Below are 25312 nucleotides of genomic sequence, written 5' to 3' on the forward strand. Positions count from 1 at the left end.
ATCCCACCCCTTCCCTATTTAGGGTCCAGCACTAGGGATAACAAGGATCAGGTATCCGGCTTGGCGCATAAGTGCAGAACCTATCTGGGACCCCTGGGTCCAATAGTAGGTTTGGTTTGGGGTCACCATCACCAACTTCCCTAGATGCAGGGGTCCCCTGCCCTTACCTTTCGCAGCTCGCTTGGTACTTCCCTTGTACCTAGCGTCACAGCAATAAAAATGTTTCCATAAAAATGGCGCAATGAAGAATAAAACAAGGTATAGATATGAAACAAAAATATTTTTTATTAAAAATAAAATAGTGTTACTTTACAGCAGAACAGGGGGAGATGTGTCAGATGTTCCATATATTCAGTTTTATACCATTTTGGATTTAGTGTACAACTAGTTAATATCTGCTTAGGTGAATACAATTTTTTTACAAAGATCTCATATAAGCACTTAGTGTGTTATTACTCCTCAGATACTATACGACATGGACGAGTCCGTCACCTCAGCTCCTGCGAATGGGAATAGCTTCACACTGCAGGAAAAAAAAATATCCAAATAATGACTGATCTATATTTTATTTCAAATTATTAATAGCTGTGCTGGAATTACAATCATCAATATATTCACGTCCAGAATGTATCGAAAGCTATGTGAATGTGAGCAGTGTAGAACATCATTCCTTCAGCAAAGCATAGAAGACAATATTGTGATATAACAAAATTAAGAAAATTTTAAATGCAATAAGTCCTATATATGTCAGTTTTCTTATTATGGAAACAGTCAAAACACATTGTTGCTCTGATTCCTGCCTGTCTGGATTATTGGGGCACATAGGCTATGTTCACACTGGAGTCAGGACTTTTTGGAACAGAAACTCTCCAACTTTCCAATCAAAACCTGTGGTTTTGGAGATTTTCTGCTCCAAACACTCTGTTTGAACATACCTATAACTATGTCTGATCACTGCTGTTACAGTATATCACATAAGTGAGTACACTCCTTACATTTTTGTAAATATTTTATTATATCGTTTTATGGGTCAACACTTAAGATATAACACTTTGATACAATGTAGTCAGTGTACAGCTTGTATAACACACAGCCAGTAATGTCTAAACCACTGGCATCAAAAGTGAGTACACCCTAAGTGAAAATAGTCAAATTGTGCCCAATTAGCCATTTTCCCTTTCAAGTGTCAAGTGACTAATTAGTGTTACAAGGCCTCAGGTGTGAATGGGGAGCAGCTATGTTAAATTTGGTGTTATTGCTTATACACTGTCATTCTGGTCACTGGACATTCAACATAGCACTTTATGGCAAACAATTCTCTGAGGATCTGAGAAAAATCTACATGAAGATGGCCTAGGCTATAAGAAGATTTTTAACACCCTGAAACTGACCTGCAGCACGGTGGCCAAGACCATACAGCGGTTTAACAAGACAGGTTCCACTCAGAACAGACCTCGCCATGGTTGACCAAAGAAGTTAGGTTCATGTGCTCAGTATCATATCCAGAGGTTGTCTTTTCAAAATAGACATATGAGTGCTGCCAGCATTGCTGCAGAGGTTAAAGGGGTGGAGGGGTAGCCTTTCAGTTATCAGGCCATATGCTGCACACTGCATCAAATTGGTCTGCATGGCTGTCCTCCCAGAAGGAAGCCTCCTCTAAAGATGAGAAAAGGTAGCTGAAGAGAAGCAGACTAAGGACATGAAATATTGGAACAATATTTTGTGGTCTGATGAGATCAAGATATTTATTTGGTCCATATGGTGTCAAGTGTGTGTAATGGCAACCAGGTGATGAGTACAAAGACAAGTTTGTTTTGCCTACAGTCAAGCATGGTGGTTTGAGTGACATGGTTTGGGGCTGCATGAGTGCTGCTGGCTGTGGGAAGATTCAGCTCATTGAAGGAACCATGAATGCCAACATGTGGCATGGCATACTGAAGCAAAGCATGATCCCCTCCTTTGGAGTCAGGGCAGTATTCTAACATAATGATCCCAAATACACCCGGATCATTATGTCACGGTCGTCTCTCTGTTGTAGAGTTTAGTGACAGGTTCTGGGTCAGAGTCTCACTTTACCATGTGAGACTCTGTTAATAAAATGAATTCCCTTTCTTTTAGGGAGACGAGGGTTAAGTCAGTTTTCCTTTCTGCAGCTTCTGACTCCTGGTTAGGTGTTTCTGTTTTGGACCACTCCCAGGTCCTATATATACCCTCTGCTTCCAGCAGAGGGTGCCGGTTATATCATTCATTTGGAATCTTGGCGAGGAGGAGAAAGGATCTGGAGAAGCCCTCTCTTTTTTCTGCTTTTTGGGGGCTGCAACTTAGGTGTGTGCTGCAGCAGTTCATGGTGTGCTGGTTGTATGGTATCAAAGTTTACCAGTAGTCTGTTTTCTTCCCCCTTTTATGTTGTTTCCCCTTGTGCTTTTTTAGTGGCTCCTTTGTGTGTGCGTGCTGTGTGTACAAGTTGTCATTTTCCCCTGTCCATGTCTGGTTGTTAGGTTGATGTTTATGGACACGACTCACCCCTCATCAAGGCTAGGACAGGAGTCAGGGCCAGATTGGGGGCCCAGACCTCCCTACCTTCAAGGGTACCTCCGGGTGTGAGGGTGAGCGTAGGGGCTCCAGCCTTCGATCCAGCATAGGTTATCCTGTGTTCCCTGGGCACCAGTGACAGACGACCACTGCCTTACTAAAGAAACTGATGCTAAAGGTGCTAGACTGTCCAAGCATGTCTCCAGACCTAAATCCTATTGACCATCTTTGGGTCGTTATCAAACGGAAGGTGGAGAAGTGCAAGGTCTCTAAAACCCACCAGCTCCATGATGACGTCATGAAGGATAGAAGAGGATTCAGCTGCTCCTGTGAAGCTCTAGTGAACTCCATGCCCAACAGACTAAAGGCAGTGCTAGAAAATAATGGTGGCCACAGAAAATATTGACAGTTTGGGCACAATTTCGTAATTTTCACTCACTTTTGTTGCCACCAGTTTTGACATTAATGACTGTGTGTTGGGTTATTTACACCAAATTTACACTGTTATACAACTGTACACTAACTACTTTACATTGTATCAAAGTGTCAGATCTTCAGCGTTGTCCCATGAAAATATTATATATTTACAAAAATGTGAGGGGTGTACTCGCTTTTCTGATATACTGTAAGTGCCTGTGCACAACAAAGAATCATGAATGGATAAGAAAGTCAGGTTTAATACTGCGCTAAAACCATGAAGCCAAACGATGTGATGAATTCTTTGCTATATTTTCTTTATTTAGGCCAAGTCTACGCGTTTCAAAGGCATGTCCGCCTTCTTCATCAGGACAGAGGAAAAAACAACATGATCCTCTGTCCTGATGAAGAAGGCGGACATGCCTTTGAAACGCGTAGACTTGGCCTAAATAAAGAAAATATAGCAAAGAATTCATCACATCATTTGGCTTCATGGTTTTAGCGCAGTATTAAACCCGACTTTCTTATCCATTCATGATTCCCTGTTGCATATCGGGGCTGCTGCTTGACCATTTTCTGCATGCATAGGAGTTGTGCCTGTCACAACTTCCATAGGTGAGCACCTGTTTTCATTTTCTAAGCCTGCATTGTTTGCCAGATAAGACCCTATGTGCGCTTTTCTCTCCACAGCTTTTTGATTGTGCACAACAAAGGCAGTAACCATTTTGTATGGAGTGGACTCGGCCCTAAGCCCATCCCATACACTTTCATTTACGTGTACAGGAAGGGGTTAATTTGGTACATGTGCTCTAGTGGTAATCCCCCCCCCATAACTTCCATTTTGTTTCAGGTATTCTTTTACAAAGGTGACTGCAGCAGCTGTGTTCTCTACGGGCATATGATGGGCTTGTGACATGCACAACATGGTCTGGTGAGCATTCCCCTCACCTCCCCCTAACTTTTCCTCTACCATATACTGTATCATTCTACGTGGACTTGTATTTCTATTTGGTGAATTATAGCAGACTAAAGCCATGTGCACATGGTGTCTTGTCTGTTAAACGCTGGCAAAGCTGCCGAGTCTTCCAAGGATAAGGCACTCCAGGAAGACAACAGCGGTTGTTTTCCAAAGGGAGCTGCACCATCGATTTTGCAGCATCTCTAAAGACCGCTTTACACGCAACGATATCGCTAACGAGATATCGTTGGGGGTCACGGAATTCGTGACGCACATCCGGCCTCGTTAGTGATGTTGTTGCGTGTGACACATAAGAGTGACCGCTAACGATCCAAAATACTCACCACATCATTGATCGTTGACACGTCGTTCATGTTCAAAATGTCGTTGATCTGCTGGGACGTAGGTTGTTCGTTGTTCCTGAGGCAGCACACATCGTTACGTGTGACACCCCAGGAACGACGAACAACAGCGTACCTGTGTCCTCCGGCAACGAGGTGGGAGTGACCTTCATGCGGCTGCTCTCCGCCCCTCCGCTTCTATTGGTTGCCTGCTGTGTGACGTCGTTGTGACGGCGCACGAACCGCCCCCATAGAAAAGAGGTTGTTCGCTGGCCACAGCGACGTCATTAGGCAGGTAAGTATGTTTCACGCGTACCTCCGATATTGTTCGCCACTGGCAGAGATTTGCCCGTGATGCACAAACGACGGGGGCGGGTGCGATCGCTAGCGACATCACTAGCGATGCCGCAGCGTGTAAAGCACCCTTTACTGTTAAAGTGGACCAACCACCATGATTTTCCTATATAAACTAAAGCCAGTGCTATACTGGTGCTATCATGCTGATTCTATACATATCTTTAGTTCTGAGATCAGATGTATAGTTTCTGAAAACTAGGCAAGTAAAGTTTGTGAAATGCACTGTTACTTGATTGATAGCAGAATATCTAATAGGTGGGTTGTTTTTTGCTATTTCTTCCCGCCCCTGTCTGCTGCCTGTCCTATCTCCCCCTGTCTCTGTTATTAAGGAGGGAGGAAGGAGGAAGGAAGGACAGGCAGCAGACAGGGGCAGGAATAATTATCAAACCTGATCCACCTATTAGATATTCTGCAGCAATTATCAATCAAGTAACAGTTTATTGCACAAACTTTACTTGCCTGTATTTCAGAAATTATACATCCGATCTCATAACTAAAGGTATGTATAGAATCAGCATGATAGCGCCAGTATAGCACTGGCTTTAGTTTATATATGAAAATCCTGGTGGTGGGTCCTCTTTAAATTTAGAAAGTGGGCAGTTTTCGAGCGCAAGAAGCCTGAAAAATGAACATGTCGCCTCTTCTCTGAATTCTGAAGCTGTTGAAAGAAGTGACAAAACTGAACATGTGCAGAGCAGTGTTGCTTTGACATTGCTGTGCACTATCATCTCTTGTGAGGCGCACGTGCAATGTCGGTGGGGTCAAATCAAAAGTGGTGCACATCCGGCGTCACTTTCGACATCGTTGTGTGTAATTTCTAGATGATACGATTAACGAGCGCAAAAGCGCCGTTATCGTATCATCGGTGCAGGCTCCGACTTTTCCATAATTATGCTGCCGCGACAGGTACGATGCTGTTCCTCGTTCCTTGGCAGCACACATCGCTGTGTGTTACGCCGCAGGAGTGAGGAACATCACCTTACCTGCTGCCGGCGGCTCTACGGAAGGAAGGAGGTGGGCGGGATGTTTACATCCTGCTCATCTCCGCCCCTCCGCCGCTATTGGCCACCTGCTGTGTGACGTCGTTATGACGCCGCACGACCCGCCCCCTTAGGAAGGAGACGGGTCGCCGGCCAGAGTGACGTCACAGGGAAGGTGAGTGCATGTGAAGCTGGCATAGCGATAATTTTCGCTACGCCAGCTATCACAAGATATCATACCTGCGACGGCGGCGGGGACTATCGCGTGCGATATCGTAGCATCGGCTTGCGATGTCACAACGTGCAAAGCCCGCCTAAGTGTGCATGCCCATGATCAGTATTTGCAGCGGTTTGGACGCAGCATACGTCAGCTACATCCAAACTGCTGCATTGTACAGTCCAAGCATAGTGGACAGGGTTTCTAGAAATCCTGTGCCCACTATGCTTGTTTTTTCCGCAGCAAACACTGACCTGTGGCGTGGCTTTCCAGACCGCAGCGCGTCAATTCTTTGCTGTGGAGTTCCTGCGTCCTCTGTAGGGAGAACACAAGCAGGAGACTGCAGCGCAAGGAACCCTGATCGTGGGTACTGACAGCTGCGTTCTCCTGCTTTCTCCTGAGGAAAAGATGCGCGGCTCCCCCCGGTCAGGACTCGCTGCGTTCTGAACGCAGTGAGTCCTGATCGTGGGCACACACTCTAAGGGGTACTTTACACGTTGCGACATCGCTAGCATCGGCTAGCGATGTCGAGCGCGATAGCACCCGCCCCCGTCGCACATGCGATATCTTGTGATTGCTGCCGTAGCGAACATAATCGCTGCGGCAGCATCACACGCACATACCTGGTCGGTGACGTCGCGGTGTCCGCCGAAAAATCCCTCCATCAAGGGGGAGGTGCGTTCGGCGTCACTGCGACGTCACCACGTCGTCACTAAGCGGCCGGCCAATAGAAGCGGAGGGGCGGAGATGAGCGGGATGTAACATCCCGCCCACCTTCTTCCTTCTGCATTGACAGTGGACGAAGGTAAGGAGATGTTTGTCGTTCCTGTGGCTTCACACACAGCGATGTGTGGTGCTGCAAGAACGACGAACAACATCATACCTGCAGCTGGAGCGACATCATGAAAATGAACGACGTGACACAGATCAGCGATTTTTGACTGTTTTGCGCTCGTTTGTTGTCGCTCCTAGGATTTACACATTGCAATGTCGCTACCGGCACCGGATGTGCGTCACAACAACCGTGACCCCGACGATATTTCGGTAGCGATGTTGCAGCATGTAAAGTACCCCTAACTGCTAGATCCATAGTAAAACTGCCACATCTGGAAAAAGCCTTAATTTCTGATTCCATTAGCTGCTTCTCTTACCAAACTGTTCAGTATTCTTGCTGTGTGCATTCTGTATTTTAACAACATTTCACATCTACAACTCGGCCAACAGCGATACCAGCCCCAAGAGAAAATTACAAATAGCAATAATCTAAAACTGTGCAGTGTTCTTAACAATTCAGACAACAAACTGATCCCCGAACGATTAATCTTATGACAACATGGAGCTATAGATTAGAGATGGCAGTAAATTGGATTTCATTTTATTATCATCCAACCAGAAAGCCAGCAGTGCACATTAGTAATGAGCCGCGCGGAGGGCAGACACATTACCACAGCACAATGAAATGGCCATTCCATCACTACAGTCGTTGGCGCTGATATGTATTTCACTCTATTGCTTTCAGTAAATGCTGCGCAGCTTAGAGGAAAAACAAACTGTGGGAAGGCCATTATGTTTTTATAGCATAGCAAATGACCTCGATGTCAGAAATGGAGCTCTAGCAACAAAACAGCGATCAAAGCATCCTCAATATTATACGTTTCGAACGCTGCCTGCGTTCTTTGTCAAGCCTAAGGGTATGTGCGCACGTTGCTTTTTACCTGCTTTTTACCTGCTTTTTTGCTGCTTTTTCTTCTGCGCTGTTTAATGCCAAAATGGATGTGTTCTTCTATTCAAGCAAAGTCTATGGGAATTTGGGTTTCTTGTTCACACTATGTTGTTCAAAATCCTGCCTTTTTGTGGCAGAACTTTGGTCAAAAACTCAGCTTTGCAGTGCAAAACCCAAATGGCAAAAACAATTGACATGTTGCTTCTTTGAAAAGCTGAGTTTTTGACCAAAGTTCTGCCTCAAAAAGGCAGCATTTTGAACAACATAGTGTGAACAAGAAACCCAAATTCCCATAGACTTTGCTTGAATAGAAGAACACATCCATTTTGGCATTAAACAGCGCAGAAGAAAAAGCAGCAAAAAAGCAGGTAAAAAGCAGGTAAAAAGCAACGTGCGCACATACCCTCAGTGAATAGATCTTGCTCACAAGTATTTAAACTCACTCCTACCAATGGGAGGAGTGTGCTTAATCAGAAAACACATGTGCCAACATGGGGTAGATAACATACAAAACAACAATACAAAAATTCAACAATAAAAAATATATAAATCTCTTTTATATATATATATATACATACACATACGCAAAAAAGAAGAATTTGTAATATTAAAATTCCACATAAAAAAAAAAAAAAAATTTTTCTTTTTTTATTTTTTCTATCATCCGAAATGTACATGTGAACATTATCTACCAAGATTTAATAAGATTTAATAATGAAACATGACATCTCGTCTCAGATTAAGACCATTAGGTATTCTAGTTCCCAAATGAAATATCCAAAAAGCCTCACGTGTGAGAACCTGATGTTGGATATCACCACCACGAGGAGAGATTTTAACTTTTTCTAAACCAAAAATACGCAGGGAATTAGTATTGCAATTGTGATGTGAAATGAAATGTCTGGATGCCGATGAGAGATTTCTGGTTGGAATAACAGTACCCTTAGAATTATAAATATCCCGGATGTGTTCATTAAAACGCACCTTGAGTTTTCTCACTGGTGGTATTACAATTAATGTACCTCAAAATGGAATATGTAGCAGTCTCACCAGTATTTGAAAATGAGCTACAAGGTAAGGCAAATTCACATGTGCGGCAGCGTGAGGTGCCGCACCTAAAAAATCCCTTGTGTTCAAGCCAGGTGGAAACAAGTTTATTTTTTACAAAAAAACTAGGTGAAAGAATGTTGCCCAGTGAATTTGCCTTACCTTGTAGCTCATTTTCAAATGCTGGTGAGACTGCCACATATTCCATTTTGAGGTACATTAATTGTAATACCACTAATGTGGTTTACTGCATTAAGTGCACCAGCTGTAATTTACTTTATATTGGCTGTACAGTGAGAAAACTCAAGGTGCGTTTTAATGAACACATCCGGGATATTTATAATTCTAAGGGTACTGTTATTCCAACCAGAAATCTCTCATCGGCATCCAGACATTTCATTTCACATCACAATTGCAATACTAATTCCCTGCGTATTTTTGGTTTAGAAAAAGTTAAAATCTCTCCTCGTGGTGGTGATATCCAACATCAGGTTCTCACACGTGAGGCATTTTGGATATTTCATTTGGGAACTAGAATACCTAATGGTCTTAATCTGAGACGAGATGTCATGTTTCATTATTAAATCTTATTAATTCTTGGTAGATAATGTTCACATGTACATTTCGGATGATAGAAAAAATAAAAAAATAGAAAAAATTTTTTTTTTTTTATGTGGAATTTTAATATTACAAATTCTTCTTTTTTGTGTATGTGTATGTATATATATATAAAAGATATTTATATATTTTTTATTGTTGAATTTTTGTATTGTTGTTTTGTATGTTATCTACCCCATGTTGGCACATGTGTTTTCTGATTAAGCACACTCCTCCCATTGGTAGGAGTGAGTTTAAATACTTGTGAGCAAGATCTATTCACTTAGGCTTGACAAAGAACGCAAGCAGCGTTCGAAACGCGTAGCCTTATGCCACATATGGGCTCCCTATTTTTGTCATTGTGTCAATTTTCACGTCCTTAAATAAAATTGCAGCAGTTTTACTAATACTCCGGAAGCTGGACATTTTTTCTTGGAGTGAAAATGCCGGACATTGCCCCAGTAGAGCTGGATCACCTGGTTTCCTCCTCAATATTATACTGTTAGCTATACTTTTGCTCCCATTTTTCATCAGCTGAACTCAAAGATATGACTTTTTCTATGTACACAAAGGGACCTTTTCTCTCCCATATTGTTCACAAATTTGTCTAAATCGGTGTTAGTGAACACATCCTTTGCGGAGATAATCAATCCATCTCAAAGGTGCGGTAAGACGCTGATTAGACAGCATGAGTATTGGACAGTATTGCACAGGTGTGCCTTAGGCTGGCCACAATAAAAGGCCACTCCAAAATGTGCAGTTTTATAACATAGCACAATGCTACAGATGTCACAAGTTTTCGAGGCAGCGTGCAATTGGCATTGATGTCCACCAGAGCTGTATCCCATGAATTGAATGTTCATTTCTCTAGTATAAGGGCGATTGCACATGATCAGTGTTTGCAGCAGAGTGTGTTTTCCCTGTGTCTAAAACGCTAGGTTGTAAAGTAGAAGCAGGGTGGATGGGATCTATAGAAATCACATGCCCACTATGCTTCTTTCCGAGTTGCAACATGTCAATTTTTGCTGCAGAGCATGAGTGTTCTCTGTGGGGAGAATAGAGCAAAAGTCCACAGCGGCCAAACCCTGATCGTGAGCACATGAAGCTGCGGTCTCCTGCAAAAAACACTCGCCGCCCTGCAGGAAAAGACACGCTGCATCCAGGACTTAGCGTGTTGTGATTGTATGCACATATCCTAAGCCATCTCCAAAGGCATTTCAGGGAATTTGATAGTGCATCCAACCAGCCTCACAACCGAAGACCATGTGTAGCCACACTAGTCCAGTGTATCAAGGACGTGGCAATGTCACAATGAGCAGTGTGCTGATCAGCATGATCTGGAAGGATACAGCACAAAAAGTAGCAGTATAGTGGATGATAACCACCATACTCTGCAGCATCTGGAGATATTACTACTGCAGGGCATTGTGATCAGCGGTGATAGCAGACACATACGCCCTTACGACTAGTCCCTGCACTCATTAGCACATCATAAAGGATCTTTAGAAATACTTTCTCTAAAGATCTCTTTACTATATCTATGCTACTAGATACAGGAACAGGTAGGCAGAGATTAGCAATATGCACCCAGAATTGCTCATGGTTTTGGGTGCATATTGTGACACACCTGCACCGGGGCCGTGGGGCACTCGTTAATGGGCCGCAGTTGTGTTTCTGGGATGCTGCGATGGCAAGACCTGGTTCCGTGACCCCGGCGTGAGTCCCTCCACTCCAATATGTCATATGTGGAATGAGACCATGGGTGTATGGTGCACTTTCCCGTGGACTCTAGGACCCCTTCTGTCTTGTGCCTGGGTCGAGCTGCACCAGCTCCATACCACAGGTCTTCACTGCTCCACTGCTCCTTCCAACTGTCTCACTCATTACAGTGTGCTCCCACTAACTAGATTCCACCCCCAGGCTAGGTCGGATTAGGGGGGGAGGTACCACCAGCAGTGGTGGCTATACATAGGTTTAGTGGCACCAAGCCTTAACCCTGACCCGGTGGGGAACTGCTTATTGAGAGTGTTGTGTGTTCTGTGAGCATACCAGTGGATGACCTCTTCCTTACCCAGGATGGGGCACCACACCTCTGGCTGAGATGCAGTACCTCAGTGGCGACTGAAGCCTCATGGGCGCCACAATTGCATCGGACAGGTTCCCTTTAAGTTGATCTGTCTGGAACATAAATCTACCAAGTTGCAGGATTTTCCTGTAATTTTCTATATTTATCCATCCACTTTTCTTAGACATGCATTTGTTTTCAGAAAAGTGCCCCCCTAAAAATGATTCTACCATTGTGAACGTAATGCTTTATTGACAAAATAATGCGTTTTTAGGGTTGTGTTATTCTTTGCCCCCTCTCTCATAAACCTGCATCCAGAAATTAAGTGGACAATACTTATGTATAGTCTCAAATTTTTGGTGTGGTTCAATATACTCACCGCATTGGGAAGGTATTTCTATAGGAACGAAGTTTCTGTTGCATAAATGGACATAAGCAGCCGCCAAGTTACAGATGGGTTTAATCTCGTTTGAATCACAAATGTCTTCTACACACATTCTATAAAATGGAGCGGGTGGAACCTGAAGATACATAATGAAACACAGTGATGGGTGTGTGATGCATGGATTTTAAGATGACATGAAAATAAAAGGAATTGTCTTATTTATTATGACACCCAAGTATAAAACTAAAGCTAGACTTGTCTTCTAAAGTTGTGGCCAACCATACATTTACCCTGTACAGTACAGGTGTTGCATGTTAACTATTCAAAAGAAGTGTTACACATATTTACATTGCTTTAAAATAGTATTCACATCCCATGAACTTTTCCACATTTTATCATGTTACACCTACAAACTTAAATATATTTTATTGGGATTTTATGTGGCATATCAACACCAAGCAGCAAGTATTTGTGAAGTGTAAGAGAAATGATACATGTTTTTTTAAATATTTTAGAAATATAAACCTGAAAATTGTGACGTGGATTTGTATTTAGCCCACTGTAGGCAATCCTTTGTAGCACCACCTTTTGCTGCAATTACTGCTGAAGTCTTTGGGGTTTGTCTCTACCAGCTTTGCACATCTAGAGGCTAAAATATGTGCCTATTATTTTTTGCAAAATAGCTGTAGCTCAGTGAGATTGGATGAAGAGCTTTCAAAAATCTCTTTCTTCTTGCCACTCCTCCATTAATGCCACATTTGGGGAGTATACAACTAATAATTGTCATTTGGACAGATTCCCCCACCTGAGCTGTGATCTCTGCAGCTCCTCTAGAGTGACCACGGGCCTCTTGGCTGCTTCTCTAATTAGTGCTCTCCTTGCTTGGGATGTCAGTTTAGGTGGACGGCCATGTCTTGGTAAGTTTGCAGTTGTGTAATACTCGTTCTATGTTTAGATGATAGATTGAACAGTGACCCATGAGATGCTCAGAGCTTGGGCTATTTTTTTTTTTTTTTTATAAACTAACCCTGCTTTACTCTTTTCAACAACTTTATCCCTGACCTGTCTTGTGTGTTTGTGGCGCCCCTGACCTGGTCAGGCACCACTGAGTACTGCACCTATGCTGGGGGCAGTGCAATACAGGTAATCCAGAAGGCTGACTGAGGTGTGACTACACAGGCGCATAGTAATCAGGTCTCACACATGTACCTTTGGGAGGACTCCTGAGAGCTTCCAGGAGGGGGCGTGGCCTCCATGTCCACTCAAGGGGTGTGGTAGAAAGGAAGAAAGGAGGAGGAGTTAGGGAGTTAGTGAGAAGACAGCGGAGAGAGCAGATGGGCAGGTCCCATGAGTGAGCCGGTTTAGTGCGCAGCTCAGGGAGAGCAGAAGTAGACCCTGGAGCTGTGGCAGTCTAACAGCATCCGCGCAGTGACTACTGACGGGGGAGACCGGTCACCTGGTAGTTCCGCCCGAAATCCACCCAAATCTAGATAGAGCAACGGGGTGGCAAAGTAAGGGGACTGCCAGGGAGTAACCAGGCCCAACCGGGTAACAGGTCCCAGTGCAGAGATAGATCCACCTTTCTTCTGCCAAACCTGCCTGAGGGGGCACTTCAAACCCCCAAGACAACACCACAGAGTCCGCAGCCACGTAGCAAAGTGAGGGCCCATAGCTCACAGGAGGCAAGCAGCCGGAGTGACCTGGTCCAGGCTAGAAGCAAACGGGCCGAAACGAGGGGAGCAGCAACTTCCCTGGGTGACACCCGTATGGACTGCAAGTCGGGGTTACCACAAACCACCAAAGGGCTAAGGAAGGCGAGTCAGTAGCCACCCTCACTAGTCAGCCGGAAGGACACCTAGTTCTAGCCTGGTTCATCCCAGCTACGCCCGGGTTACTCACCCTGCCACCATCAGTGAGTAAAACCCCTGAAAGACATTCTGCTTGTGCGTGTGAGTCATTCTGCGACTTGTGGTTCCATACACCTACACAGGGCCCTGGGGCTTGCCTCACTCTCAGGAGGCTATTAAAACTGACTGCACCCACCATCAGCCTCAGGCATCCCTTAATCTGCAGTGGCGGTCCCCATTGACCGCAATTCTGAGAGTGGCGTCAGGACAATCCCAAGAAGGTTCCCTAGCTGTGACCAGAACCTTCCCATCACGTGGTGTCCCTAAAGGTAATGCACCGCTACACCGCACCTGTGGGGCTTCACATGTTCCTTGGTTTTCATGATACCGTTTTATCACTAATGTTCTCAAACAAACATCTGAGGCCTTCACAGTACAGCTGTAGTTATACTGAGAATAAATCACCTGCAGGTGCACTCAATGTCCTAATTAGATGACTTCTGGAGGCAATTAGTCACTCGGAATTTTATATAGGGTTATCTGAGTACAGGAGCTGAATACAAAATGCTCGTCACTAGTTTTAAATTTATATTTCTAAAATGTTTAAGAAAATCACTTCACTTGATACTTTGTGTTGATATATCACATAAAATCCCAATAAAATACATTAGTTTGTGGATGTAACGTGAAAAAATGTGGAAAAGTTATGGTATGAATACTTTATCAAGGCACTGTACATAGACAAGTCAGACCTAGAGATTGTAGTGGGGATTCCCAAGCAGAAAAACGCCTCTTTATTATACAGTATTCACATGCCTAAAAGGGCTGGTCCTGATGAAATAAACCTTGGTATTAAATTATATGGGATCCTCGGAACTATCAGGATTTATGGGGACTTTCGTTTAATTCATCTCCAATTTACAAGACATACTGAAAAGAAATAACCCCACACAAAACTTTTAGAACAATATTTGCACTTATATGAAATATTTATATTCCTGGTGCTAACTGCATTTCCACATAACCTCACCTTTGAGCCTCCCCCTCCCCAGTGACTAGACCTTTCTGGACACTGACTTTCCACTCCTCTGCTTTCTTTTGCTGAGAAGCAATTTTTCTCCATCTTATCTAATCACAATCTATATGAGTATTGACAAAAAAAAAAAGCAAAACATATTCTCTCCTATCACTCTGTTTGTTACAACCCCTCTTGAGTTCCTTCTGAACTCAATATCATAATATAATATCATTAATACACATGTGTTATTTGTATATCATTCAAGTATTGGCATGAAGTGTCTAAGGGGTACTTTGCACACTACGACATCGCAGGTGCGATGTCGGTGGGGTCATGTCGAAAGTGACGCACTTCCTGCGTCGCTCTCGACATCGTAGTGTGTAAATCCTAGACGATACGATTAACGAGCGCAAAAGCGTCGTAATCGTATCATCGGTGTAGCGTCGGTGAATTCCATAATTACGCTGACGCGACGGTCCGATGTTGTTCCTCGTTCAGCGTCCAGCGTTCCATCGCTGTGTGTGAAGCCGCAGGAGTGAGGAATATCTCCTACCGGCGTCACCGCGGCTCCCGTAGGATATGCGGAAGGAAGGAGGTGGGCGGGATGTTTACATCCTGCTCATCTCCGCGCCTCCGCTCCTATTGGCAGCCTGCCGTGTGACGTCGCAGTGACGCCGCACGACCCGCCCCCTTAATAAGGAGGCGGTTCGCCGGCCAGAGCGACATCGCAGTGCAGGTGAGTGCATGTGAAGCTGCCGTAGCGATAATTTTCGCTACGGCAGCTATCACAATGATATCGCAGCTGCAACGGGGCAGGGACTATCGCGCTTGGCATCGCAGCATCGGCTTGCGATGTCGTAGTGTGCAAAGTACCCCTAACAGATCGAGTTGTCAATGAAAGTGCCAGGGTGTGCTTACTACAGTATAATAAGTGGTGATGATTGCAGTCGCTCCATTTTCGTTCTCATTACTGAAAGATGGCGGCTCCCAGGAGGACATAAGTTCATTTTCTCCCAGAAGCTGCAATTTGAATTTGTCAGCCTGACAGCATTGTAATGCTATTTACCAGGTATTAAACCCTATATCTGCAGGTAAATATAGTGTTTTCCAAGATAAGAGGTTTGTTTTAAAGCTAATGTGTAGGTGGAACCATCATATATAGTGTCAACAATTTGAGGACTATAGAAATAAAGGGTCACTTTCCTGAATAACTGAAGTGGGGAATAAGTCCCCCTATATATATTACTCAGCAGAATCCACTAAATACAATGTGATCGGCCAACCATCTAATAGGTATAGAGGCCTTCTAACTATCGCCGACAAATTGTCAGACAACATTATTGCTTGAGATATGAGTATGGCAGTGTCTTACGCCACTATTGTAGAACTTTCATGCTTATAGGGAAGTCAAGAGAAATGCCTGCTGGTCAGACGCTTTAAGGTATATCAGCACTCTCAACCTTTAAGGGGGCTTTACACGCTGCGACATCGCTAGCGATTGCTAGCGATGTTGCGAGCGATAGCACCCATCCCCGTCGTTCGTGCAATATTTGGTGATTGCTGCCGTAGCGAACATTATCGCTACGGCAGCGTCACACGCACATGCCTGTTCAGTGATGTCGCTGTTGCTGCCGAACAATCCCTCCTTCAAGGATGAGGTGCGTTCGGCGTCACAGCGATGTCACAGCGGTGTCACAAAACGGCCGTCCAATAGAAGAGGAGGTTAGGAGATGAGCGGCTGGAATATGCCGCCCACCTCCTTCCTTCCTTTTTTTCTGGAGGACGCAGGTAGGATGATGTTCGTCGTTCCTGCGGTGTCATACACAGCGATGTGTGGTGCCGCAGGAATGACGAACAACCAGCGGCATGCACTACCAATGATATTATGAAAAGGAGTGACGTGTCAACGATCAACGATTTTTGCCGTTTTTGCGATCGTTGATCGTCGCTCCTAGCTGTCACACACTGCAATGTCACTAACGACGCCGGATGTGCGTCACAAACACCATGACCCCGACGATATATTGTTAGCGATGTCACAGCGTGTAAAAGCCCCTTTACAGTCACACATTTTTTGAGTCTTCTAACAGATCTGTAATCTTGCATCTGCACATAGCTAAACACATCATAAACAATATTTTCTAAGAAAAGTGTTTAAGATCTTACAACTCTGAAGCAATTCCTGAGCACAGATTGCCGTCCTTGGAAGAGAACTTTGCATAGCTTCTGATGAGGTGCAGTAGTACAGGCCTTCACCTTTTTTCTTCCAGAACTACACTGATTGTCAACCTGTGGAAAGTGTAAAAGAGTAAATAAATCATCATGTGTTGTAATGTTTTACAATAAGAAACTGTCTATGACTTTGGCAGATTATTTTAACCTGTTCCAGATGCGTCCATTTTTCATTTTTTCCTCTCCTTTTTCCATGATCCAGAACTTTTTTTATTTTTGCATTGATATAGCAATAGGAGGACTTGATTTTTAGTGCAATGAGTTGATCCCATTTTTTGTGCCACACAATGTACTGGAAAATTTTAAGTTCTAAGTATGGTAAAATTGAGACAAAAAAATCTCAATTCCGACATTGTTTTTTGGGTCTCATTTTTAACAAGTACACTATGTGGTAATAGCGACCCAGAAATATGGTTCTCCAGGTCAGTACAGTTACATTGTTCTAAAGCCAAACTGGTTCAGAGATGAAAACCGTTGAACTTAACGAATTTTGTGCTGCTGAATACAAATATCATGCTTAAGGGCGCTTTACACGCTACAATAAATCTTATGATGTGTCGGCGGGGTCACATCGTAAGTGACGCACATCCGGCATTGTAAGTATGATTGTAGCGTGTAAACCTCCGTGCAATTGCGATTGAACGAAAATCCGTTCATCGCATGCACGTCGTTCATTTCTCATAAACTGAACGTGCGGTTGTGCAATGTTCCCGGGGCAGCACACATCGCAGTGTGTGACACCCCGGGAACATTGAATGACAGCTTACCTCCGTCCGCGGCTCCCGCCGACAATGCGGAAGGAAGGAGGTGGGCGGGATGTTTACGTCCCGCTCATCTCCGCCCCTCCGCTTCTATTGGCCGGCTGCCTCGTGACGTCGCTGTGACGCCGAACGTCCCTCCCACTCCAGGAAGTAGATGTTCGCCGCCCACAGCGAGGTCGTATGGACGGGTAAGTAGGTGTGACAGCTTTTAATCAATTGTGCGGCATGGTCAACAAATTGAACGTGCCGCACATACGATGGGGGCGGGTCACATCGCATACGATATCATATGCGAAATTGAAAGGTGTAAAGCAGGCTTTACATTTGCTGATTGGCTCTAATTTTCAAGAGGAGCTGTAATTACTTATGACACATTTCATACAAACTTATAGAAAAATTGTGTCTAATATTTCATTACCATGATTCCATTGTTAGTAGCGAGTCTATTACATCAGTGGCGGACATACCGTCGATGCAGCTGCACCAGGGCCTGGAAGTTCAAGGGGCCCCTTGCTCGCCGATCAATAATAAGGGCAATCTGGTCTGTTGTCCGTAGCTCAAGGCTCCGGGGAGCCCCTGGCCAGATTGTATTCATCACATGCAGAGTGCCGGACAGGGAGCGATCCCGCAGTTCCACACAGTGCAGGCAAAAGAACTCAGTATTCTGTCCTGTGCTCCCTGTCCGGTGCTCCCTCCCTGCCTCACTTTCTGTGTGACACAGGCGCGCGCACCTTGGTAACATCCGCGCACACCTGTGTCATTTGAAAAGTACGCGGCAGGGTGAGAAGTGGTGCGGTGGGGGCTCACGGTGCGGCAGTACAGAGAGGTGAGCGGTGATTTATTTTTAAACTACACTGCTAGACTGAGGAGGAGACAATAAGGAGGGGGAGGATTGGGATCAGAAGAGGGTGGAAGAGGGGCTTCAGGGCCTTATGATGAATGCGGGGGAGGGTAGAAGGGCAGTATATGTGCATTTCAAGGTAACCTGTCCAGTCTCCTCTGCCCTCCAACAGCATTCACATCTGTATTTCAAAATTCCCTGCCTAATCAGCCCTATATAATGTTATTCACTAAAATCAATGTTTAAAAAGGATTTATAAAGTGCGCTGTTCCTATTCTAATTAGGCCTTGACTAGTCAATAAGGCGTTATTTTCCCTGACTAGTTTGCCCTCTTTCCATATTATCACACCCCTGTGAGTGTGATAACATGATTTTGCGCATGCGCGTGGCTGTGTTCACTCACATTGATTCTCATCTGAAGTCTGGTGTACAGTTAGGTCCAGAAATATTTGGACAGTGACACAATTTTCGCGAGTTGGGCTCTGCATGCCACCACATTGGATTTGAAATGAAATCTCTACAACAGAATTCAAGTGCAGATTGTAACGTTTAATTTGAAGGTTTGAACAAAAATATCTGATAGAAATTGTAGGAATTGTACACATTTCTTTAGAAACACTCCACATTTTAGGAGGTCAAAAGTAATTGGACAAATAAACCAAACCCAAACAAAATATTTTTATTTTCAATATTTTGTTGCGAATCCTTTGGAGGCAATCACTGCCTTAAGTCTGGAACCCATGGACATCACCAAACGCTGGGTTTCCTCCTTCTTAATGCTTTGCCAGGCCTTTACAGCCGCAGCCTTCAGGTCTTGCTTGTTTGTGGGTCTTTCCGTCTTAAGTCTGGATTTGAGCAAGTGAAATGCATGCTCAATTGGGTTAAGATCTGGTGATTGACTTGGCCATTGCAGAATTTTCCACTTTTTTGCACTCATGAACTCCTGGGTAGCTTTGGCTGTATGCTTGGGGTCATGGTCCATCTGTACTATGAAGCGCCGTCCAATCAACTTTGCGGCATTTGGCTGAATCTGGGCTGAAAGTATATCCCGGTACACTTCAGAATTCATCCGGCTACTCTTGTCTACTGTTATGTCATCAATAAACACAAGTGACCCAGTGCCATTGAAAGCCATGCATGCCCATGCCATCACGTTGCCTCCACCATGTTTTACAGAGGATGTGGTGTGCCTTGGATCATGTGCCGTTCCCTTTCTTCTCCAAACTTTTTTCTTCCCATCATTCTGGTACAGGTTGATCTTTGTCTCATCTGTCCATAGAATACTTTTCCAGAACTGAGCTGGCTTCATGAGGTGTTTTTCAGCAAATTTAACTCTGGCCTGTCTATTTTTGGAATTGATGAATAGTTTGCATCTAGATGTGAACCCTTTGTATTTACTTTCATGGAGTCTTCTCTTTACTGTTGACTTAGAGACAGATACACCTACTTCACTGAGAGTGTTCTGGACTTCAGTTGATGTTGTGAATGGGTTCTTCTTCACCAAAGAAAGTATGCAGCGATCATCCACCACTGTTGTCATCCGTGGACGCCCAGGCCTTTTTGAGTTCCCAAGCTCACCAGTCAATTCCTTTTTTCTCAGAATGTACCCGACTGTTGATTTTGCTACTCCAAGCATGTCTGCTATCTCTCTGATGGATTTTTTCTTTTTTTTCAGCCTCAGGATGTTCTGCTTCACCTCAATTGAGAGTTCCTTAGACTGCATGTTGTCTGGTCACAGCAACAGCTTCCAAATGCAAAACCACACACCTGTAATCAACCCCAGACCTTTTAACTACTTCATTGATTACAGGTTAACGAGGGAGACACCTTCAGAGTTAATTGCAGCCCTTAGAGTCCCTTGTCCAATTACTTTTGGTCCCTTGAAAAAGAGGAGGCTATGCATTACAGAGCTATGATTCCTAAACCCTTTCTCCGATTTGGATGTGAAAACTCTCATATTGCAGCTGGGAGTGTGCACTTTCAGCCCATATTATATATATAATTGTATTTCTGAACATGTTTTTGTAAACAGCTAAAATAACAAAACTTGTGTCACTGTCCAAATATTTCTGGACCTAACTGTATGTGTCTCAGCTTCAGAGAGGCACACTGAGCATGACCAGAAATGCAGAAGCTGAATGAGGATCAAATTTTATAGTGCAATTTCTGTAACAGTTTATAATTTGCAATAGTATTTAGTTACAGTATGTTTTAGTTATTTGAACTGTTCTTAATTTCCTCTAAATAAATGGCAGAAAATAGTCATAACAGAATATTCTGCATCTTTATATTTGCAAAAATAATAATGTTTTAACGTACTGAAAAATTTATGCGCTAATTCTATGTAGCAGTAAAAGGAAAATTCTGATATCATAGAAACAAGAACCAGCTAAAATTTTTCACTGTCGGATTTGAATTCCAGAGGTCAAAATCATTAAGAAATGGCTTATATCATAACTGAACTTGACAAATTTTGAAAATATGTAGAACAGTGTTACGGTTATACAAAACTCATTTTTATGGTAATGGTAAAATAAAAACATCTGAACTCGGTAATAAAAAAATCTTTTGATTGTGTTACTATTTTATAATTTATACACAGGGGGTCTTCAGCAAACCCCTGACGGTCATAGCAACCTATTAGCACCTCTTGATTGTATCGCAGGGCGGAAGACAATGTGGACATTGAACCGCGTGTACACCCATTCGCACACTTTATATGCTGCTGTCAGAGATTCACCGCAGCATTTAACTGGTTAACACCAGCAGGCAGAGGTCAGATCCCGGGCTGTTAAGGGGGCTTTACACGGTAGCGATATCGCTAGCAATTTCTAGCGATAGCGACCATGTAAGTACCCGCCCCCGTCGCGCATGCGATTGTTTGTGATCGCTGCCGTAGCGAACATTATCGCTACGCAGCGTCACACATACTTACCTGGTCGACGGCGTCGCTGTGACAGCCGAACAATCCCTCCTTCAAGGGGGAGGGACGTTCGGCATCACAGCGACGTCACCGCAACGTCACTAAGCGGCCGGCCAATCAAAGCAGAGGGGCGGAGATGAGCAGGACGTAACATCCCGCCCACCTCCTTCCTTCCTCATTGGGGCCGGCGGCAGGTAAGGAGACGGTCCTCGCTCATGCGGTGTCACACATAGCGATGTGTGCTGCCGCATGAGCGATGAACCACAACGCTAAACAACCCTTACCGATTTTTTACTTTGGGACGACCTCTCCATGGTGAACGATTTTCACCATTTTTGAGGTCGCCTAAGGTCGCTGGTAAGTATTACACGCTGCGATATCGTTAATGACGCCGGATGTGCGTCACTAACAACTTGACCCCGGCGACCAAACATTAACGATATTGTAGCGTGTAAAGCCCCCTTTAGAGTCAGATGATGGCTGTTTAATACAGCCATCATCCCATGGGAATGGGGCGGGCTCAGTCTCTGAGCCTGCTCAATACACCCCTCTAGACTAGTGCCATCAATGTAATGTATGGTGTCTGTTAGGGATCAGTAAACAGTCACCTATTCACAATTACATAATTCATCATCATCACTACAGAATTAAGAACCATTACCATCAATCTGGAGAGGCATATAATTAATTGTATTATTTCAAAATGATGTTTTATTTTCATATAAATGAATACTGTTTCAGTCCACAAAAGTAGTTATTATTAGTTTGATGTCTCAAAAAATAATTATATATTTGATTTTTTAAACATTTGCATAAAATGTCAAACGAAAAGCTAGGAGAGCGTTTTTGCTAGCTTCTACAGATAAGTTAGTGAAAACCGATGAGAGAATTAAAGGGGTAGTCCACTACTTGGGCAACCCCTTTCCATCCCCTATGTTTGCCCACATTAAAATAAAAAGATTTTACTCACCTCCCATGCTGGCATCGTTTCATTGGTGCCAGCACTTTCTCTCTTTTGACTCAATCACCGCTGTCTTCACTGTCCCCGTCTTTGGAAGTATGAGTAATCAACAGAAAGTGAGCTGCCAGCCACAGTTCTCACTTTTTGTTGATTATTTATACCTCTAAAGGCAGGGACAGTGAAGTCGGCATTGATTGGGCATAACAAACTCACGTGAACCCAAGGAAACATTATGCCGGCACTGCTGGAATGGTGCCGGCAGTGGAGGTGAGTATGAGCTTTTTTATTTTATCGAGTGCAGACATGGGGAATAAGAAGGGGTTGTACAAGTAGTGGACAACCCCCTTTAATACTGCTAACACATACCAAAATGACAGTGATTGAAATGTATTTTTATATATTATATTAATTATGTTACATTAAATAAAAGTAATGAAGATCAAAGATCAACACAGAATGGATAATTACCTGCCATTTCAGTGAAAAGTCGTGTGTGCTGTTTGCACGAGTGTGGTCCGGAAGCAGGAGATCATTCCCAGCTTCATTGTCATTGGTGCCAAAAAGTCCAACAGAGACTCCTATAATAACAAAATAATCAGATCACGTAAGGCCGGGTTCACATCACGTTTTAGCCACATGTCAGTTGCTCAGTCAGGGCGTCTGACAGCATTTCATTGTCTTTAATGAAGCAGATGAGTCACTTTGTGCTCTTTCTGACTTTATGTTCTGCAGTTTCTGCCTTTTTTTAGGCTGTCACAAAAATGTAGTTGTAGTAGTAGATGGCACACAGTACAGATCAGTAGAAGAACTGTGTAGCTGGTGTGAACTGTGAAGTCTTAGGAGTGCTTCTCCCCCAACAGACAGGAAGTCAAAAGGATGGGGAGCAGTGTGCTCCTGAAGAAAGAAAATAACATCTTTAACTTATGATATTTCATTCGAAGTTTCATTTCGGGGTGGAATGATCGTAGTCGCAGGGATCCCAACCATGACCGTCCCTGGGGGTGCAGGAGGCTCGCCAGCCCCAGCCCCTGCTTCAGCTGGATGTGCTTCCAAGGCTTCACATCCAGCTGAAATGCATCGTGGTGCAGAGAACCGTTGGGTCTCTGTACTGCGATACACGCTGCCAGCCAAACAGACGCTGGCAGCTTTCATCTGTGTCCCAGTGACTGAGGGCTGCACATGACAATAATATAATTAATTGCAATAGCACCAATGCCAATGAAATCTGCCGGCCCTACTGTGCCCTGGCTACACAGGAGGACGCTGAGTGATGTGGGAGCCAGGGAGGCTGAGTACAATGTTGTTGTTTTTTGCATTAGACAAATTTACCAGGAAGGGGACAGTATATACCAGGAGGGAGACAGTATGTACCAGAAGGGGGACAGTATATACCAGGAGGGAGACACTATAAACTAGAAGGGAGACAGTATATACCAGGAGGGAAACAGTATATACCAGTAGGGATCCAGGAGGGGGACAGTAGATACCTGGAGGGGGATAGTATATACCAGGATGGGGACATATATACCAGTATGGTGATATATATATATATATATATATGTATATATATACAGCAGGATGGGGACATACTGTATATACCACGATGGGGGACATTTTTACCAGGATGGGGTTATATATGCACAAGGATGTGGGCTAGAATGGGGAATATTTAACTAGGATGGTGGACATATATCAGGATGGGGGACATACTTACCAGGATGGGGGGAATATACCAAAATGGGGTACATATTTTCCAGGAAGGAGCCCAGGATGGGGGAAATTAGAACAGGATGCGGGACATTGCTACATGATGAGGGTGGGGGAAGGCAACTGGTCTGTCTTTATAAATGTATACATACATATACAGTATATATATCTGACAAACAAGGCGGGGCCCAGGCCAAAATTTTGCACCAGAGCCCATCGAACTCTAGTTATACCACAGTTGACACTAGTAAAGAATCAGGTCAGCTGCTCATGATCCAGACATTACTGCAGGTTGATGGCTTCAAGTGTGCCAGATTATAATACATTTATTGGATGTAAAGCGAAAGAGGGAGCTCACCAGTCCATAGGATTGCCAGCCACAGAATTCATTAGGACTGGTGCAAGTATTCCAGCACTGATGGTGTGCAGCAGAACGCCACTCCCACACACTCCCAGAACGGATTGTTCTTGTTAACCAAGGTTCCATTGTATAGAAATTCACAATGCAATGTCTATTAATCTGTAGCTAATCAAAAGCAACTTTTCTTCTGGAATGTGTTTGTTGTAATTTTGATGCATAATTTGTTAACTGAAAGGGAGACTTACTGGACATTCAAATAAAATATGCAATGATATTAGTACATATTTGGGAACTGTTAAACACTTTGCCTAAATGCATAATGATGATGTTTTCTCCCCCCCCTCTCAGGTTAAAATGCCTTATGAGAGGGGATGATTGGCGCAAATGCCTTTTGGCATATGAAACCTTTTTGGATTTTGTCCATGAATATGAAGAATTTCTACGGCATGAATGACAATGTATATTTATTGAGTGTGCCTAGTAATTTTCCTTTTTATGTTTTTGTTTGTTTTCTACTCTGTTCAGACACTTGTTATCATGAATCCTGTCAAGCTCATTTGAATAATTTGCCTTGCAATTGATCACAGATGTGTTGGTAATGGTCTCCTTGTGTATAAATGTTACATTTTGTCACAATGCTTGAGGTTACAATTAAGGTCAACTGCCCGAAACGCGTCAGACTTTTGACTGCAGGCTGGATCCATTTCTGTTGTTTTATCAACATATTTGAATTTTTTTTTTTTTTTTAAATATGCAAGAATAAAGGAAGAGTTTTTTATAATTGGACGGTTTGCTAATTTTCCTTCTACATTTATAGGATATTTAACAATTGCTCAGTTGCTTCAGTTTGACTTATACCGTGATGCCATCCTTCCAGGGTAATACTGCAGACGTCGTAGTGATTGTCGCATTGTAAAGTAATTCCCTCTTGATTGGACACTTCCATTTTATTGGCGTGCTTCTTTATTGATATTCCATTCTTGAATGCAGGAAGGTCGAGGTTCTGGCAATTTTCTTCTATCTATGAATAAAGATCAACATG

At 43.7% G+C, this 25312-nt stretch overlaps 1 protein-coding gene across 1 annotated transcript in view; it reads right to left on the reverse strand.

Moving 5' to 3' along the window:
• Positions 1-265: 265 nt before the first annotated feature.
• The window catches only part of LOC142245308 (uncharacterized), a 452975-nt gene continuing 427928 nt past the window's right edge, over positions 266-25312 (reverse strand). The window contains exons 70-74 of the mRNA XM_075317926.1: positions 25129-25291; positions 22671-22780; positions 16651-16773; positions 11614-11755; positions 266-523 (exon numbers count right to left, since the gene is read on the reverse strand). Coding sequence (XP_075174041.1) covers positions 519-523; positions 11614-11755; positions 16651-16773; positions 22671-22780; positions 25129-25291 — 543 coding nt within the window. The 3' untranslated portion in view covers positions 266-518. The remainder of the gene's footprint in view (positions 524-11613; positions 11756-16650; positions 16774-22670; positions 22781-25128; positions 25292-25312) is intronic.

This window comes from Anomaloglossus baeobatrachus, chromosome 7 (genome assembly GCF_048569485.1).
Source record: "Anomaloglossus baeobatrachus isolate aAnoBae1 chromosome 7, aAnoBae1.hap1, whole genome shotgun sequence".
NCBI classification, from domain to species: domain Eukaryota; kingdom Metazoa; phylum Chordata; class Amphibia; order Anura; family Aromobatidae; genus Anomaloglossus; species Anomaloglossus baeobatrachus.